We start from the raw sequence: 20,474 nt of genomic DNA, 5'->3' as shown, positions 1-20,474 counted from the left end.
TTGTATCATCGAAAGCTTTGTTACTGTGTTTTTCTTTTAAGACAAAAGATGTTAATGTAGGAGTTGTTTTTTCTAAACTAAAACCTCAGTATCCAGATTAAATTGCCGGGTTGTCACTTTGCGATAAATAAGTGGGTTTTGGGTTGCAGTTTGGGCACTTGGTCTCTAAGAGGTTCGTCATCACTGCGATATACATTAACCAGATCCTGTGGCTCTCTTTCCACCTGATATACAGGTAATTCTCGACTTACAGCACTTCATTTAGTGACCATTCAAAGTTACAACAGCACGGAAAAATGTGAATTAGGACCATTTTTCACACTTACAACCCTTGCAGCATTCCCCCATCACCACGTGATCAAAATTCGGACACTGGGCGGCCGGTTCGTATTTATGATGGTCGCAATGTCCCGGGGTCATGCGATCACTTTTTGTGATCTTCTGGCAAGCAAAGTCAACAATGGGGAAGCCAGATTCCCTTAACAATCCTGTTACTAACTTAACAACTGCAGTGTTACGTTAGTAACATACTTGTTACTTGAATCTGGTTACCTCATTGATTTTGCGGGCCAGAAAGTCACAAAAAGGGGATCACGGGACTCCGGAACATTGTGACCATCATAAATACGAACCAGTTACCAAGTGTCCGAATTTAGATTCCATGACACTGGGGATGCTGCAACGGTCGTGTGAAAAATGGTTATAAGTCGCTTTTTCAGAGCTGCTGTTGTAACTTTGAATAGTCACTAAATGAACTATTGTAATTCGAGGACTATCTGTACTTTATTATGCCTTGGTAAGAGTACAGTTGCAATATTGCATCCAGTTTTGGTCACCGCGATATAAAAAAAATGTTGAGACTCTGGAAAGAGTGCAGAGAAGAGCAACAAAGATGATTAGGGGATGATTGATTAGATGATTGGAGGCTAAAACATATCAAGAACAGTTGCAGGAATTGGGTATGTCTAATTTAATGAGAAGAAGGGGTGACATGATAGCAGTGTTCCAAAATCTCAGGGGTTGCCCCCCCAAAAAAGAGGGTCACCTATTTTCCAAAGTGTGGTTCTTGATTCTTAAGAGTTGCACAAAGAGAATAGAGTGTAGAGCTGGAAGGGACCTTGGAGGTCTTCTAGTCCAGCCCCCTGCTCAAGCAGAAGAACCTATACCATCTCAGACAGGTGAATGTCTAGCCTCTTCCTAAAAATCTCCAGTGTTGGAGCGCCCACAATTTCTGGTGGCAAGTTGTTCCACTGGTTAATCATCCTAACTGTCAGGAAGTTTCTCCTTAATTCCAGGTTGCTTCTCTCCTTGATCAGCTTCCAATCGTGGTCCTTCCTTCTGGTGCTCTGGTGAACAAAGTGACCCCCTCTGCCTTGTGGCAGCACCTCAAATACTGGAAGACTGCTATCATGTCTCTCCCATTTCTTCTTTTCTTTAGACTGGCCAAACCCAAATCCCGCAGCCGTTCTTCGTATGTTTTAGTCTCCAGGCCTTGGATCATCTTATTTGCTCTTCTCTGAATTTTTTTCCCAGACTCTCAACATCTTTTTTCTAGTACAGTGACCAACATTGGCTGCAGTATTCCAGATGTGGCCTCACTAGGGTTTTTATAAAGCGGTACTAACAGTTTGTGTGATCTTGATTCTATGCCTCTGTTTATACAACCCAGGATAAAGGTCCCTAACCTTTTCAAACAGAAGGGATTGAAGATCGGAAGAGCTGAACGCATCCCATGGGATATCTCTTGGGCTTCAACTTTACCACCGATAGCCGCTCGGGCTCTTCATGCAGAAAAATATAACCCAGAACAAGCGAAACACAGGGCAGCTGAGGGCATTGTGAACTGTCACTCACCAGGACCACAAAGTCAGTGAGCCATATGCCACATGGTTGGATAATCTGCAACTCTGGCTGCTAACAGTGCTTGGAAGTGGAGCAGCGGGAACAAAAAAACACCGCGTGAGCAGCTAACTGGCGAAGTCACGGACTGCTTTCGTCAGATGGCGCTTCATATTTTTCGCACCTGGACTCTGGAACTGGGTAACTTTTTCCTCAATATTTAGATCGCGCTTTCAGCTCCCGCTTGTTTTAGACCAAGGGCCGAAGCCTTCCTGCTCTTTTGTGTTGTTGTAGCAACAGCAGGAGATGGACAAAATTCAGCTAACACTGTGTACACCACACAAACGCAAAAAGGACCTCGCTAGGGACCACAATTTCCCTCTTCGGTAAACAGCAACAGATGTCACAACGGAACGAAATCTCTCATTAATGCAGATCCCAACCTGTATGCAGCATGTGGCTTTAAATAACCACCCCAGGTATTGCTCTCACCTGTTCCACTAGCCGTCAGGCTGCAGATGGCGGTGCACAACCCAGCACAAGGATAAAATCTGCTAGACCCTCATTTCTGATTCTGCTTTGTGCATAAATAAATTCAATCTGCGTAGCAAAAGGGCCAGGGTTATACGGAAGTCTCTTTGTTGCACTAGAAAAATGAGTTCCTCCTGTACGCTAGAAAAGTTGTTTGATTAAAAATTAAGGCAATTCGTCTGACACAGAGTTCAGACGGCTGTGGTAATTTTCCATCCTGTTTTGGGCGGGTGTGTCTCCAAAATTGGACACGCAATTACTCGACAAGACATCGGGCCCAATTGTGCAGTCGGTAGCCATGGCGCTTGTAATTATTTGGTACAAATGCCACCGCACTGCAAACAGTTTGATTTCTAGCAGGAATCATGAGGTATTCTTACTTTTCTCCTTGCCCCATTCCTGTTAAGGCCCATCCCTTTTGTATTGTTCTACGGGGAAAACTAATTCTATTTAACAGAGAATCAAAACCAGCCAGGAAAATTATTAAATAATAATTGGAGAACAGTCATGTTGCCTAGGACGGGGGGTGGGGGGAACTTCCGGGACTCATAGTTTCTGTTCAATGAGCAGATAGTAATTGTGGCTAAAGGTAAAGGTAAAGGTTCCCCCGCACATGCGTGCTAGTCATTTCCAACTCTAGGGGCCGGTGCTCATCTCCGTTTCAAAGCCGAAGAGCCAGCGCTTGTCCGAGGATGTCTCCGTGGTCATGTGGCCGGCATGACTAGATGCCAAAGGCACACGGAACGCTGTTACCTTCCCACCGTAGTGGTCCCTATTTTTCTACTTGCATTTTTACGTGCTTTCGAACTGCTAGGTTGGCAGAAGCTGGGAGGAGTAACAGGCACTCACTCTGTTACGCGGCACTCAGGATTCGACCCGCCAAACTGCCGACCTTCTGATCGACAAGCTCAGTGTCCTAACCCACTGAGCCACCGCGTCCCTCTCAATTGTGGCTAGGAAAGTTTTTTCAGAGCTTCTTCTGGTACACCAGTTGTATCCTCTCTGTAGAAGAAGGACACGCAGAGCCTGGGCTGGAGTCAAGCGAGGAATCAACCTGAAGTGCTTACGCTGCCATAAATGGTTTAAGCCCAATCCCTCTTGGATTCCGCTAACTCTACCTAGTGACAATTTAGTGCTGACCATTAGTTCACAGATCCCCAACTCCCAGTCCATAGACTGGTACCGGGCCACAGCATACTAGCAACTGGGCCGCATAAACAAGCAAAGCCCCATCCGCGGGATACAGGCAGCACACAAAACCACGCCTCTCCTCATGGTTCATTTACAACTGATAGTACAAGGCATATATTTCACAGATTGTTTTTTTAACTTGCTTATTTTCTTCTGGTACCTGGTGTACAAAGCTCTGAATGTTTGAACAACAAAGTAATCAATTCATCTGAATGGGCCTGTCTTTTATTCTGGCCTATAACTGTTGTCTCTGTGCATAAATACAGCCTGATTTTGGCTACCCACACAATGTATTACAAACCAAATAAACTGGCTTCAGGGTTGGCTGCGTAACAACTTGACACTGTCATTATTATACAGATGCCATGCTGGCATATCTGAACAAACAGCAGTTCATTCATTTATTCAAGGAATAAATCATTTCGTTTGCAGAAAGCCAGCGTGATGTTTTTCATAGTCAGCATGTTATCTTAAGGCAGAGGTCTTCAAACGTGGCCCTTTTATGACTTGTAGACTTCAACTCCCAGAATTCCTCAGCCAGCGTGTCTAGCTGAGGAATTCTGGGAGGGGTCTTCAAACTTGGCCTTTCTATGACTTGTGCACTTCAACTCCCAGAATTCCTTGAGTCATAAAAGGGCCAAGTTTGAAGACCCCTGAGTTCTCAAAGGGAGATTAGTTCCTTCAGCCATAACCTCCTTTAATGTTTTACCTTTGGCACCGGCAGATAAGAATATTTTACAAAGGTAAAAACGCACAGTGATTTAATTTGTGTAAACTAGATTTCCCTCCTTGCCTCATGCCTTTAATTTCTTCGGTTCACAATTTCTTACTCCTTTTCTGCATTATGCATAACATGGTTTCATCCCCAAAGGAAATGGAGTGATGGATATGTTTGCAATCCTTCTTCCTGTCTTAAGAGAGCAATCGGGGTTGTCCCTTAGGTGCCTTTGTCGATGTCCTGATGGAGATTAAACACCGTATCAATTTCACAAACAAAGCTAAACAAAGGCTTGGCCAAAGTCCTAGGTGGGAATAATTTTCACTCATATTGAGCGGGATAGGCCGACACGAATTCCCTGGAATCAACTTCGGAGGAAGGCAGAAAGACCATCAGTTTCATCCAACATTGCTTTTTTTGTAAAAGAAAAAGGTGCCGGAACACACACATGTCATATAACCCACCTTGCCTACCCTACAAGGTTCCATCCAAAAAAGGTGCCGGAACTCCGTTCTGAGTGTTCTATGACAAAAAAAGCCCTGATGTTCAAAGATTTATATTCATTTTCATGCCATAAAAACACCTCAATGTACTTTGTCTTGTGTAGTCAATTTGTCTTATGTGACCAGTCTACTGAGCAATAACTATATAACTTTGCCAATTTTCCTTGTCCAGTTATCTATATCTTTTCAAATTATGTCTTTCTTTTAAATATTTTTTTTTAGAAAATTAAAAAATGTTGTGAAATGCTATTATTAAAAACTATTTCTGCAGCATTTCTCGGCTATAATAAATTTTAATAATAAAAAGAAACTGGAGAAATAGTGGACTATCTTGTTAGCTGCTGCAATATCTATCTATCTATCTATCTATCTATCTATCTATCTATCTATCTATCTATCTATCTATCTATCTATCATCTATCTATCTATCATCTATCTATCTATCTATCTATCATCTATCTATCTATCTATCTATCTATCTATCTATCATCTATCTATCTATCATCTATCTATCTATCTATCTATCATCTATCTATCTATCTATCTATCTATCTATCTATCTATCTATCTATCTATCATCTATCTATCTATCATCTACCTATCATCTATCTATCTATCTATCTATCTATCTATCTATCTATCTATCTATCTATCTATCTATCTATCTATATCTATCTATCTATCTATCTATCTATCATCTATCTATCTATCTATCATCTATCTATCTATCTATCTATCATCTATCTATCTATCTATCTATCTATCTATCATCTATCTATCTATCATCTATCTATCTATCTATCTATCTATCTATCTATCTATCATCTATCTATCTATCTATCTATCTATCTATCTATCTATCTATCTATCTATCATCTATATCTCTATCTATCTACACACACACACACACACACACCCATTTGACTATTCATAATTTGTCTATGAGATTGTGAAAATTTTGGTAAAATTTTGTTTTTAAGGTACTTCTCAACCTTTTTGGAAGAAATATCTTCTACACAAATTGGAATGACAATTTTAAAAAATGCCTGTATACTTGCATTATCCACTAATATGTCAACTACTTAAAATCTTCAATATATTTTTCTTTATTTTTTCCTTTCTCAACTTACATGCCACTCATTTCCAACTTTATTTGCAAACTCTAAATTTCTCAGTTTCACATATTACAACGGCGTCCCTATTTACCTCACAGTTAACGTAGATAACTGTTGTGATAAAAGTTTAATCTGATATATTAAAGTCAGACTAGGAAAATCTAAGACCTAAAAACCTTCATAAAAACACATGGAATTACGCATGCTTCCTCACCTCAATCTAATAAAATAACTAATTGAAATCACTGCATTAATAATTAACAGTCTGATATGCTGGAAGTATAACTGCAAGGAAGTTATGGTTAGCAATTTCACACATTTTCTAATACTTCATACACACAATACCCAGAGTGAACACACTGATTGTTTGCTCAGGAAACAGAACACGTAAATGGCTTAGACAAAGTAAGCAGTGTGAAATCATATGTAAACACCGACGCATAAAGCATATGTAACTTTCCAGATCTATTAAGTAATTATTTGGGAGACCACAGTCGGTGACCGTTCAAAAGTTACAACGGCAGCAAAAGAAATGTGGCTTATGACCAGTTTTCACACTTATCCCTTTTGCGGCACCCTCGAGATCACGGGATCAAAGTTCAGGTGCTCAGACGACTCATATTTACGACGGTTTCTGTGTCCCAGGGTCATGTGATCTGCTTATGCAAGTTTCCGACAAACAAAGTCAATGGGGGAGCCGGATTCGTTTAACAACCGTCTTACTAACTTACCAACGGCAGCGATTCACTTAGCAACGGCGGCGAGAGAGGTCGTAAAATAGGGCAAAACTCACTTAACAAGTGTTTCACTTGGCAAGAGAAATTTTGGGCTCAAGTGTGGTTGTAAATTGAGGATTACCTGTAGCATGCAAAGCACTGACAGTTGAAATGAATTTCTAGGTGTGCATCACCTTGTAAATTATTTTGGACAGAAGCCTCCTTTTGTACCTTACCCTCCAACAACAAACACAATTTTGTGGGATGATGTTTATCCACACAGGGCCCTCCTGTTTGCTTCACTGTTTCATGAGGGACTTTGTCACTCGGAAAATTAGACGAATGTTGAATATGTGCTTCAGAACCGAATAGCCAATTAGAGAATCGTTGCAATGCTTGGCTGAAAAGTTTGACTAATCTCCAGTCACCACTCGAAATTTCTGAGGCAATTTTAGGAAGATGCATTAATAAAGGCCAACAAGTTGTGACTAGCTTTCTTTCATGGGTTGAGGGGAAAAAGAGTCAACAATGAAAATGACAGTCTCAGATTTTGCTAGGGAACAGAACGCAGAATTTGCCTCTCTCGGATTTATTCTAACTCATCTTGAAGTACAATTAAAGAAAAGAAAAGAAAAGAAAAAGTTCTATTAGAAACTTTCCTTGAGAATATCCATTGATTTAATTTTATTTGGGAGCATAATAACCAAAGATTTAATGCCTTCATTTCTACACAAGAATTCCTAACGGAGCTCTAAGAGATACTGCTTTGAATTCTGGTTACAAAACTACTTTCTAATTTGCTAAACAAAAGCCATTCTCATTTAAAGTTGCACGTGTAAATCAATACATGAACTGCGGAATGAGGTTGCAAAATAACAATAATAATAAAGAATTCCAGCATTGTTCACAATATAACTTACCTAACGATATTAATTGGATTATGTTTGTGTGGGGGGCAAATTTAGGAATATAATGGCATAGCCGGATAAAGTATATTTAAAGTAAAGTATGTTATTAGTGAGGATATAATAGAGAGCCAGTTTAGTCTCATAATTAAGACACCAGGCAGGAGATGGTGAAATGAAGTGAGATGAAAGACAGCTGGGTGACTTTGAATAAATTATATGGTAAAGTAAAGTATTCTGTTATGCTGCATTGTGCAGCTTATTGTATATTGACCCATATCTTCTACCGTTGTGTTCGAGCATTCACAACTTCTGGAGGCACGCTGTTCCACTGGTTAATTATTCTAACTGTCAGGAATAGAGATGAATACAAATCTTCTTAGGAAACTTTTTCAACAGATACATTTGAACTAACCCCTACCGTAACATCATAGAAAAGTTTTGGTTTATTAATTAATCAACTGGATTAAGGAGAAATGTCCTGACAGTGAGGACAATTAACCAGTGGAACAACCTGCCTCCAGAAGCTGTGAATGCTCCAACACTGGAAGTTTTTAAGAAGAGGCTGGACAGCCATTTGTCTGAAATAGTATAGGGTTTCCTGCCTGAGCAGGGGGTTGGACTAGATGACCTCCAAGATCCCTTCCAGGTCTATTCTATTCTATTCTATTCTATTCTATTCTATTCTATTCTATTCTATTCTATTCTATTCTATTCTATTCTATTCTATTCTATTCTATTCTATTCTATTCTATTCTTCTGTGAACTAGCTAATATCACCTGGTGCCCAGGAACATACAAGTTCTCCATTCGTGGGTCTTACCCGTGTCGAGCCGTAGCTTTCTTTTTTATTTTCATTAAATTGAATCTCCTCTCTTTACAATGAGACGTAAAAAGGCTGCATGCAAAATTATACCTTACATTTCCCCCCCCTGCAGATCGCTTGTTTCATTAAAATATGATGCTCCGTAATTGCCATCCATTAAAAGATGTGCTACTATATTAAGTACTTAAACATGGTGCAGCCCCAAAGAATATCATCCTCCTATAAGTGACTCTGCCAACGTTATTTCAGTGAGTATTATTTTCCCACCTACTCTTATCATTTTCAGCTAGTCTGCTAAATTTAATTGTTAAAATTTAATTGCAGAAATTACTCTCCCCTTTGTTGTAAATGAGAAGACAGACGATGACGCAATTCCATCAAGGGCGCACCCTCATCTCTTTAAAAACAGTTCATTTTAGGATTATTTGAGATCTATTTCAAATTCTATTCAGCCAATTAACTAGGGAGAATAATCTTCTGTAAGATGCCACATAATGGATTTGTTTCAAAGCCTCTATTTAGGGATCATTAGAACTTTTAAATATATATATCTCCATGCAAATCCGTCTGCCTTTTCAATAACACACACTCTCTTATTCCCTTCCTGAAACTAGCAAAAAAACACCCAGCTTTTGGGGTGTGTGTGTGTTACTCTTTAGTCTTGACAAAAATGTTTGAGAGGCTACTGTGCATTCATGCTTAAAAATTATAGTTATTATTTTTTTTCTTCAAAAATAATTGAAACCAAGTCCCCATTCCATACGGCAATGTACATTTCTAGCGATCTTTAAGCCTGCATTTTAAGAAGCAAAAGGAGTCGATATAGAGAATTGGACAATTTCAGGATATATCTTTTCTTCTTTTCTTTGATGGGAAAGCTTCATTTCCGTTGATATCATCTCGATACCACGACTTTTCCGTTTCTCACGGCGGAAGGCGTTGTCGACTTATGGAATTTGATTCATGGCAAATCCTGACGTTATAGATTTCTGTGTCTCACGTAAGAAGACATCACGCTTTTTTTGAAAGACTTCACTATATGGAGGAAACCCAGGTTCCTTATCGCTCGTGCTAAAATTTAACCACTTTATAGATGAACTACTTAAAACAGGGGTGTCCAAACACGGTAACTTTAAGTCTTGAGGACTTTGGCTCCCAGAATTCCTTAGCCAGCATAGCTGACAGGGGAATTCTGGGAGTTGAAGTCCGCAGGTTTTCAAGTTGCCAAGGTTGGACAGCCTTGATTTTAAAAGTGCTCGCTGTGCCACTGTTGTCTTGTTGTTTTAAACACACATGCACCCAATGTCATTTTTCCTATTTTTTTCTGTTTAGTAAATTCCAATTGACATTTCTAACTTCATCAGACAATCAACCAGTTACCTATGAGATTGAGTAAATGCTCCAACCTTCAGGATAGCCTGGTGAGCAGTGAGTTGTTTATCCCTTGTGGGAAGTCAGCCCCCCCCCCAGAAAAGGAAATATTAAAAGGGCAGAAAAATATATTTCCTCAAAAGGATCTTAATGAGGCAGAAAAGCATGCCTCTTAATAGCCCCAAGTCACCCTCCCCCAAGCAGAAACCAGCTCTGCAGAATTACAGATGATAATCTTGTCAGTAAGACTGGAGTTAGGAAACTGGGGTTAGGAAGAAAGATCCCTAGAATCAACACCAAAAATCCAACAGTCATCAGCCCCAGTCTCAGGGAAGCAGGATGTGACCCTTGGGACATAATACAATTAACCCACCACCATCAGAATACCAGAAAGGCACACCCAGACAAAGGTCAGAATACATGACACAGGAAATACAAAGCCTCAAACAGGAACAGGAAACAACTCCAAACAAAAGGCTCCAGAGGGTATAAAAACCCACTCCCTACATGTGCTCGCTCTCTTTTTTAATCCTAGAGCCATCTTCCTGTCTGGTTCTCCTCTTCAATTAACTGCAACCTTCTTTCTAAAGCAGTCGCCATGTTGTTTATTCCCAGCTTGGACTGAACCACGATGAAGACGTTTCCTTCAACACCCCCCAATGCAAGCTGAATTTTAATAGCAGCATAGCAAGTCTTGAGACGATGTTGGCCAAGGCAGAGGTCACTCAAGTTGTATCACAAGAAGACAGGGGGGGACACTGTGTTCCAGCAATACCCCTTAAAGTCTTCTCTACCACCTCAGAATGTTCTTCGTTCATTCATAAGCAGAAGAATTGTCGGAATAATTCAATGACATTTCTGCTTCTGACAGCAGAGCTATGAAATTAAGGTGAGGTGGGAAAAGGGGCAGAGGACAAAAAACAGCAAGCTTCAGTCTACTTTTTCCCTCCCACTCAAAATCTCTAAGAGATCATCGTCCTTGTAATTCTGTTGTTCACATTTTCTAGATGGCCCAGTTCAGTGGCTCAACCCTTATTTTTCTGTCATGTCTATTGGATTCACACGTAAAGGTTCAACTAAACTCATTTATTGCTAAAAGCCTATGGACAAGAATCTTCTCAACTAACAGTTAGCACCTGCTTAGAGTTAAATCAAGGTCAACAGAATTCAAGGGAGGGCGGAGAAAATATCGACAGACCCCTCACATCCTGGACATAATCTATTTCAACTTCTCCCCTCAGTATGCCCTATAGAGCACTGCATGTCAAAACAACTAGACATAAAGTTAGTATTTTCCCCCCGTGCCATCACTCTGCTGAACACTTAATTCCCACTGTCTTGTTTCTCGTCTTTTCACATCTTCTCCTACTGGTTTCTTATGATTTATCAATGGTTGTTTGTAACTTATAACCAATTACTGTATCTACGATTGTGACCCACGACCTACCAGTATTGATCACTGTACACTATGAGTCTATGCACCGGAGACAAATGCCTTGTGTGTCTGATCACACTCGGCCAATAAAGAGTTCTATTTCTTAAGTTTGCTTGTGGCTACATAGGGATTCTAGGCTGATTCCTCTTTTGACTCCGCCTCCAGGTTCTGCCATTCCTTCTGCTACAACCTGACCCGTGCAGTCCGGCAGGAGGGGCACATTGTGGGTTCTGATTGCTAAGGATGGGACCCAGGAGAACAGTTCCTGTGTCCCAGGGCGGTCCTTTGGAATATCGTTTCCATCCACGGCGTATTAAGGGAGAGGACGAAGAGCGGAGGAAGTAAAGACGGAACGTTATTGGCAACTTCACAGCCCATGTAACACCTGGAGACCCAGCCACTTCACTCAGCTAAATATATTGGGCTAAACTCGCAGTTTCAGAACAGCACAACTGTGTGATATCTGTCCCTCTCAGCTTCACAGCTTTTGCCAAGCAAAATTTTGAATTTCTCTCATTTTCACACAGATGACTTATATTTTCCTCATGGGTTCCTCGGTGAGGGTTACTTGAGGTCTTTCCTAGATGCTGGTTATTACCTATAAAGCCCTACATGGCCTGGGTCCGGGCTATTTGAGGGAACACCTGCTGCCGGCATCAAACGCCCTTCGCCCAGTGCGCTCCCACAGGGAGGGTCTGCTCAGGGTGCCGCCGGTGAGAGATTGCCGGCGGGTGACACCCAGGGATAGGGCCTTCTCAGTGGGAGCGCCTGCCCTCTGGAACCAGCTGCCGGTGGAGCTGAGGACTGCCCCCGACCTCCGATCATTCCGCCGGGGCCTGAAGACCTGGCTCTTTGAGCTCTCGGGCCCAGGCTGAGGAGAAATTTTAATTGGGGTTTTAAGTATACAGGGTCAATTTAATATTTTTTAATTTGGTTTTTTAACTTTTGTATGGTGGATTTTTTAATTTCCTGTAAACCGCCCTGAGTCCTCAGGGAATAGGGCGGTATATAAATGTGAATAAATATAAATATATATAAATATATGAATCAGAGTATATTCTGTTTGGCCTCACAATACACCGATTAAATGTATGCAATGTGCAGATTAAATACACTTAGTAACAGCTGACTTAATAACAGTTCATTGACCTTTCATAGTTACAATGGCACCCCAAAAAAGCTGACTTATGACCGTTTCTCACACTTAGGACCGCTGCAGCATCCCCAGGCTCACGTGATCAAAATTTGGACACCTGACAACTGTTTCACATTTATGACGATTGCCAGGGTCCCGAGGGTCACATGAGTCAACGGCGGGGGCAGGGAGCCAGGCTCATTTAACAACCGTGTTACTAATTTAACAACTGCAGTTGATTTACTTAACAAGGGTGGCGAAAAAGGTCTTAAAATGGGGCAAAATCCACTTAACAACTGTCTCACTTAGCAACAAAAATGTTGGCCTGCATTTTGTGGTCATAGGCCAAGGACCAATGGGTACGTATGATCCTACTTCTTAGTCTGTTCCCTGTGGACACCAGTGTGTCTACAAAGACCTTTTCTGGTGTCCATAGAGAGCAAATTAGAGAATTGTAATTCAAAGTATTGTTATTACATTCCCTTAAATAAAACAAATTGCATTGAGGGCAATTCTATTGGTTGACCAGGCATTCTGTTTTAATGTCTTGGACAATAGTGTGTGTGTGTGTGTGTGTGTGTGTGTGTGTGTGTGTCTGTCTGTCTGTCTGTCTGTCTCTATCTATCTATCTATCTATCTATCTATCTATCTATCTATCTATCTATCTATATCTATCTCTACATCTATCTGTCTGTCTATCTATCTATCTGTCTATCTATCTATCTCTACATCTCTCTCTCTCTCTCTCTCTCTATATATATATATATATATAGAGAGAGAGAGAGAGAGAGAGAGATGTAGATGTAGATGTTGATGTAAGGGACGCGGTGGCTCAGTGGGTTAGGATGCTGAGCCTGTCGATCAGAAGGTCGGCAGTTTGGCGGGTCGAATCCCGAGTGCTGCGTAGCAGAGTGAGCGCCTGTTACTCATCCCAGCTTCTGCCAACCTAGCAGTTCAAAAGCACGTAAAAATGCAAGTAGAAAAATAGGGACCACTACGGTGGGAAGGTAACAGCGTTCCGTGCACCTTTGGTGCCTAGTTATGCCGACCACATGACCACGGAGACGTCCTCGGACAAGCGCTGGCTCTTCGGCTTTGAAATGGAGATAAGCACCGACCCCTAAAATCAGAAACGACTAGTATGCATGTGCGGGGGAACCTTTACCTTTATCTTAGATGTTGATGTATATAAATATAGATATATGTATACACATACACACACAATATATTCCACATCATGTTTCATTCAGTTGTTCAAGGCAGTGCACAATGCATTCCTTCCACTCCTTATTCCCAACAGGAAGAGACTCACTCTGGCTTTCCAAAAGTAAGTTGGAAAGATCATTTGTAAATAACCTTTAGCAGCTAGCACTCACCTGTAAAGTAGGCAGATAGAAACCTGAGATTACGCAGTGTAGGAAGTGGGACATAACATGGTTGCTGTCAGACAGCTAGACAGAACTATATACTAAATGATCAACTGCAAGCCCGGAGATTATGCCTTGCGTGCAGGACATTCAGACCTTAGCATCACTAGCTGTGGGAGAAAAACAGGCAGAGCTGGGAGACAGAGTGAAACAAGTCATCAGCCTAGTGTCCTTACGTTGTCACAAACAATCTAAGTCTAACTTCTCTTGAATTCTGTCGAGTCTTCTCTGGCACCAGTTTAGTATTGAACTTTAGTTGACTAGATACTTGTATGTAGGCTTGAATAAATCCTCTGTGCTGCAATTTATGCTTCTGATCCTTTGCGCCTGACACTGGCTGAACCATATTGAGATAATAAACACCAATTTTGGGAAGCCAGTCCCAAATTTTCATTGTCTGCTCAGCAAGTTCTATTACCTACCTTATTCTGTCAATACAGGAAATCAGAATATATACGAAATTCTGCTTGCCTTTTTAAACCATGTTTTGTGCCACTTTCACGCATAGCATTAAGCATTCTCTCGCATCATACGTGTTTAATGAAGAATGCGATAGGGACAAAATATTTCAGTACAGGTATTAGAATCAAATTAAATCAATGACGGCATAGAATCGATACACACTATTTTCAAAGGCTAAGGAAATGTAGATTCTGAAAACAGCATTTTCTAGACTGAGTTCTCATTCAGCCAGAAGAACACATTCATAGGGCTGGGTGAAAAATATTAGGATGGACAACCTTACACTAAATGTTCAATAGGACCGACAAAAAATTAACAGTTTCACACGGCATTTTTTTTAAGTCACCATAATACCACTGACCTCTATCTACATTATTCATAGCTTAATAGTAAAGCTTGAAAACTTGTTACTTTTTGAACTGCGTGGCTAAATTATTACTTATCGGTAACATCTCCACTATCTTGTTAATAATAACATTGTGGACTTTTTTACTTACAGTTTTTAACATTTTTATTGTAGTTTTTAACATTTAATATTTTAATACATTGCTCAATAGTAGTAACTGTGAGAGGGATCTTGGAGCCCTAGTGAACAATCACTTAAATATGAGCCAGCAGTGTGCTGCAGCTGCCAAAAAAGCCAACACAGTGCTCGGCTGCATTAACAGAGGGATAGAATCAAGATCACCCAAAGTGTTAATACCACTTTACAAGGCCTTGGTAAGGCCACACTTGGAATACTGCATCCAGTTTTGGTCACCACAATATAAAAAAGATGTTGAGACTCTAGAAAGAGTACAGAGAAGAGCAACAAAGATGATTAAGGGACTGGAGGCTAAAACATGCAAAGAATGGTTGCTGGAATTGGGTATGTCTAGTTTAATCAAGAGAAAGACCACAGGTGACATGATAGTAGTGCTCCTGTATCTCAGGGGCTGCCCCAAAGAAGAGGGAGTCAAGCTACTCTCCAAAGCACCTGAAGGCAGGACAAGAAGAAACGGATGGAAACTCACCAAGGAGAGAAGCAAACTAGAACTAAGGAGAAATTTCCTGACAGTGAGAACAACTAACCAGTGGAACAACCTGCCTCTGGAAGCGGTGAATGCTCCAACACTGGAAGTTTTTAAGAAGAGACTGGACAGCCATTTGTCTGAAATGGTATAGAGTTTCCTGTCTGAGCAGGGGGTTGGACTAGATGACCTCCAAGTTCCCTTCCAACTCTATTCCGTTCTGTTCTATTCTTCATTTCCCTATCCTATCCTATCCTATCCTATGCTATCCTATCCTATCCTATCCTATCCTATCCTATCCTATCCTATCCTATTATTTAGAATTATTTAAAAGTATAAATGACAGTAACTGATTCATCAAATTTATAACTAATGAACACCACATGTAAGTTCATTTTTTCTAGCACGGACCTAATTGTTAAGCATACGTTCATTTGATTTGTTTTATAAGCATTTCTCTTTACTGGTCTCTGTATAGTTCAAATCCAGGAGGTTTTAGTCACTTTTACTTTCCATTTTAATACGTTGTAATTCATTAGTGTTTCATCTCTCCTTTGGCCACAAACTGATTCACATTAAGAACAACTCCCCAATGGCTTGTTTCAATCTGCCTCTACTGAGATGCACGCTATTTTTTTCATCGTCTTGTACGCATTTTGTCATTTTCAAGATTCAGCATGGAAAAGGGGAACCTGTGATTTCCTTGGCTCTTATCAGACTGGCTGTTTCTTTCACTATCAAACAAGGATAAACGTTAGAGACGCTGACCTGGTTCGACCAACATCCAAGCCAATGCTTTTGGACTTGGCGTGTCATGTGAACCCAGGAACGACGAGCTGTGGTTTGTAGTTAGCAAGATGCACAAAGGGGATTTATTTTGCAACGGGACTTCATATGCCAAGACAGCAACTGAACCTGCCCAGAATCCAAGCATCCATGCCCTCTGCTCGTTTACCAAGCCATCACAGTTTACCTGCAACCTTGTTTAACTGCTGATTCCTACTCTGTCTTTAAACTACCCAGAGGAAGAATCAAAGGGGGGGGGGAAACTTACTATCTCACCTCCTTTTCATCCAGCTGTGATGGGAAAAAAATGTAAATGCTTAAAGCAGCTGATGACCGGAGGAATTTGCGCGTTTTCAATTACGTTTCTCTCTCTTTTGTAGCCCTTTCCTCCTCCCCCCAGCCCACCCACCCCCTGGTACTGTGACCTTTACTCAAGCACCAATCTCTGCCAAAGGGTGAATTTCTCACTGCAAGTTTAAGCCCTTATTTCAAGCCGTTGAAAAGCCACCTCTCTCTTCGTCGCGACAAGTTCGTGGGTCGGCGAGCTGGTGAAGAAATCCATTTTTTTCCACCCCTCCCCCTGGCCCAGGTTATTAGGGCAGAGGGCCCCAACCTTTGGGGCACCAGGGACCACCGGTTCTGTGGAGAGAGGTTTTTCCACGGTCCGGAGAGGGCGTGGTTTTGTGTGTTGCCTGCATCCCGCGGATGGGGCTTTGCTTGTTTGTGCGGACCGGATGCTGGCATACCGCGGCCCAGTACCAGTCCACAGACCGGGGATTGGGGACTGTTTGGGGTAGATCAGGGGTCTGTACCTTTGACAGCTTGAAGACCTGTGGATTTCAACTCTGGCTGGGGAATTCTGGGAGTTGAAGTCCACAGGTCTTCAAGCTGCCAAGATTGGAACACTCCGATACAGATGCAATCACAGTGTTAATCTGGGCAGCCCAATAATCAATATTTGAGCACGGGTGAAGAGTTAGACGCATGGCTTTCATTTTTTTTTTAGAATTTATGCCAAACCCAGCATCAGGAAAACATCCCAAATCCGCTCAAGAGCTTCCTTGTGTGCCCCCAAACCCTCCCCAAAACGTACGCAGCTTTGCCTCCACATCTTACACACACACACACACACACACACACACACACACACACACCGAAGATCTCCAGACACTAAGCCCCTTAGTTTTTCTGCCAATCAACGACTTCCCACCCCACAAACCAAGGATCTTTAACCTAGAAAAAGTCTCCGCTTAAACTAGCTGTCGTATTTCGCACTCAGTCCCCTGTTCACAAATACACCCACCCAAATCACCATCGGCCCGCGGAGGCTTTGTGCTTTGATGTCGGACAAGGAAGGAGAAAGTAGAGCTAAAAGCCTGGGGCGGATTCAGGAGGGGTAGTCTTCATCTTACGGCCACAAAACGGGCCCCCCAAATTTCGGTGAGAATGAAGTGAGAGTATGCTTAAGTGACTTTGGCCCCCTTTTACGACCTCTGTCGCTGTTAAGTGAATCCCTGCAGTCAATAAGTCAAGTAACCCGGTGTTTCCCCCCCACACACACACACACATTAACTTTTCTTGTTGTAAGGTCGTAAAAGGGGATCACGCGACCTCCCCCCAGGACGCTGCAACGGTCATAAATATGAACCAGTCGCCAAGCGTCTTGAATTTTGATTGTGTGATGGTGGGTTGCAACTGTGAAAAACGGTCGTAAGTCCCTTTTTGTTCAGTGCCGCCGTAACTTTGAGCGGTCACTAAATGAACGGTTGTAAGTCGAGGACTACCTGTAAGGAGGACCAAGCATGCCCACAGATGGAGCAAAGGTAGAGACAGCTTCCCCAAGGGCACAGCCACAGCTTTGCCCCTTTCTGAACTCAAGACTGTCTAGGCCAGGGGTGGGCAACCTTGGCTCTTTTATGACTGGTGGACTTAAAGATCCACTAAATGGCCGGTGATTTATATATGCATATATAAAGAATAGAATAGAATAGAATAGAATAGAATAGAATAGAATAGAATAGAATAGAATAGAATAGAATAGAATAGAATAGAATAGAATAGAATAGAATAGAATAGAAAATAGGAATAGAATAGAATAGAATAGAATAGAATAGAATAGAATAGAATAGAATAGAATAGAATAGAATAGAGGATGGGATGGGATGGGATGGGATAGAATAGAATAGAATAGAATAGAAAATATGGAATAGAATAGAATAGAATAGAATAGAATAGAATAGAATAGAATAGAATAGAATAGAAAATATGGAATAGAATAGAATAGAATAGAATAGAATAGAATAGAATAGAATAGAATAGAATAGAATAGAATAGAATAGAATAGAATAGAATAGAATAGAATAGAATAGGAAATACAGAATAGAATAGAATAGAATAGAATAGAATAGAATAGAATAGAATAGAATAGAATAGAATAGAAAATATGGAATAGAATAGAATAGAAAATATGGAATAGAATAGAATAGAATAGAATAGAATAGAATAGAATAGAATAGAATAGAATAGAATAGAATAGAATAGAATAGAATAGAAAATATAGAATAGAATAGAATAGAATAGAAAATATGGAATAGAATAGAATAGAATAGAATAGAATAGAATAGAATAGAATAGAATAGAATAGAATAGAATAGAATAGAATAGAATAGAAAATATAGAATAGAATAGAATAGAATAGAATAGAATAGAATAGAATAGAATAGAATAGAATAGAATAGAATATATAGAATAGAATAGAATAGAATAGAATAGAATAGAATAGAATAGAATAGAATAGAATAGAATAGAATAGAATAGAATAGAATAGAATAGAATAGAATAGAATACAAGGGACCTTGGAGGTCTTCTAGTCCAGCCCCCTGCTCAAGCAAGAGAACCTATACTATCTCAGGCAGCCTCTTTTTAAAGACCTCCCGTGATGAAGCACCTACAACTTCTGGTGACAAGCTGTTCCACTGATCAATTGTTCTCACTGGCAGGAAATTCCTCCTTCTATTCCAGGTTGCTTCTCTCCTTGATGAGTTTCTTGTCCCGCCTTCAGGCGCTTTGGAGAAGAGCTTGACCCCCCCTCTTCTTTGGGTCAACCCCTGAGATACTGGAAGACTGCTCTCCTGCCCCCCCTGTTTCTTCTGAGACGGGGGGAGGGGGGGAGAAACGTCTTCAAAAGAAAAACCAGAAAGTCCAGTTGCCTCCTGAAGACACACACAAAAAAAAGCGCCTTGGACCGGGAGGGCTGTGAACCTCCAGACACGTTCAGCAACCAACCCACAAGCTGGGAGAAGGAAGCCTTCCCCCTAAAAAAAGCATCTCTCAGTGGTTGGACTGGTCCCCTACCCTACCCCCCCACCCCTCCCTCCTCAGTCCTTGCTGGCTCCGGGATCCCTGACGCCTGGCATCTCTCGGCGCAGGGGTCCCCAAGCTCAGGTCCGCGGACCGGTCCGCACAAACCAAGAAAGCTCCATCTGCGGGGAAAGCGCGCGTCCTCCGGGTGGGCGGGAAAGCCCTCTCTTTGCACGGGGACCGGGGGTCCCGGCTGCCCCAAAAGGTTGGGGAGGAAGTGGGGGGGGGAGAACCTCCGTGTTAGCGCATTCCGACGGGCGAGGTCTTCCCTCCCCATCCTTTCCCCCCCCCCTTCGTTTCCCTCCTCCAGCTGCACACATACACAGAGAGAGAGAGAGAGAGAGAGAGAGAGAGAGAGAGACAGCCGCCCCCCACTCAACCGACCCCGGGACCGTCTGTACCCACCCACCCCCCCCCCCCGCGCCTTTACCGGAGCTGAGCTGCATCCAGGCGCAGATCTTGTAGACGGTGGCCGTGTTGCAGAAGAAGAAGAGGCTGAAGCAGAGGATGCAGGCGACGACCAGCGCCATGGAGAGGCCGATGAAGAAGGAGGCGGCTTTGAAGGCGCCCGACGGCAGGCTGGCGAAGTCGGCGAAGCTGCCCTGGCAGGTCAGCTCCCGGGAGACGCCGCTGCCGGTGCAGAAGTGGAAGAGGCCGAAGTAGCCCGCCTGCGGGGTCTCCACGCCGTCGCCGATCCAGTAGGGCTGGAAGAAGCAGACCACGTTGACGATGGCGAAGCAGATGGTGAAGATGGCCCACAGCACCCCGATGGCCCGCGAGTTCCGCACGTAGTTGGTGCGGTAGAGCTTGGCCGCCTCTTGGGGGGGCAGCAGACCCCCGGAGAGACCAGCCGACGAAGAGCAGGAGGAGGAAGAGGCCGGCAGCCCGCTCGGGACGGACGCCGCCGACGGGGCCCTGGACGCGCCGGGCATCCTGGCCGCCCTGAAACCCTTCCGACGACCAACGCGCGTCCAGCCAAGAAAGAGCCAGCCCGGGTTGCTCTGCCCAGCTTCAAGGCGGAGGAGGAGGAGGCATCGCCTGCGAGGAGGAGACCCGGGCGGGGACGGGCTGGTCCTCCCGGCTCGCTGCCCGGCGAGGGATGGAGGGATGGAGAGATGGAGGGAAGAAGGAAGGAGGGAGGGAG

At 42.5% G+C, this 20,474-nt stretch overlaps 1 protein-coding gene across 1 annotated transcript in view; it reads right to left on the bottom strand.

The window, feature by feature from the left end:
• Positions 1–20,262, bottom strand: part of LHFPL3 (LHFPL tetraspan subfamily member 3) — a gene marked incomplete at both ends in the record, with an annotated part of 153,624 nt that extends 133,362 nt beyond the window's left edge. The window contains one exon of the mRNA XM_081331889.1: positions 19,761–20,262. Coding sequence (XP_081188015.1) covers positions 19,761–20,262 — 502 coding nt within the window. The remainder of the gene's footprint in view (positions 1–19,760) is intronic.
• Positions 20,263–20,474: the final 212 nt, after the last annotated feature.

The sequence above is a fragment of the Vipera berus genome, assembly GCF_964194415.1.
Source record: "Vipera berus genome assembly, chromosome: 6".
In the NCBI taxonomy this organism is placed as follows: Eukaryota; Metazoa; Chordata; class Lepidosauria; order Squamata; family Viperidae; genus Vipera; species Vipera berus.
Note: the sequence above shows the minus strand (reverse complement) of the source record. Positions and strands in the feature narration are given on the sequence as shown.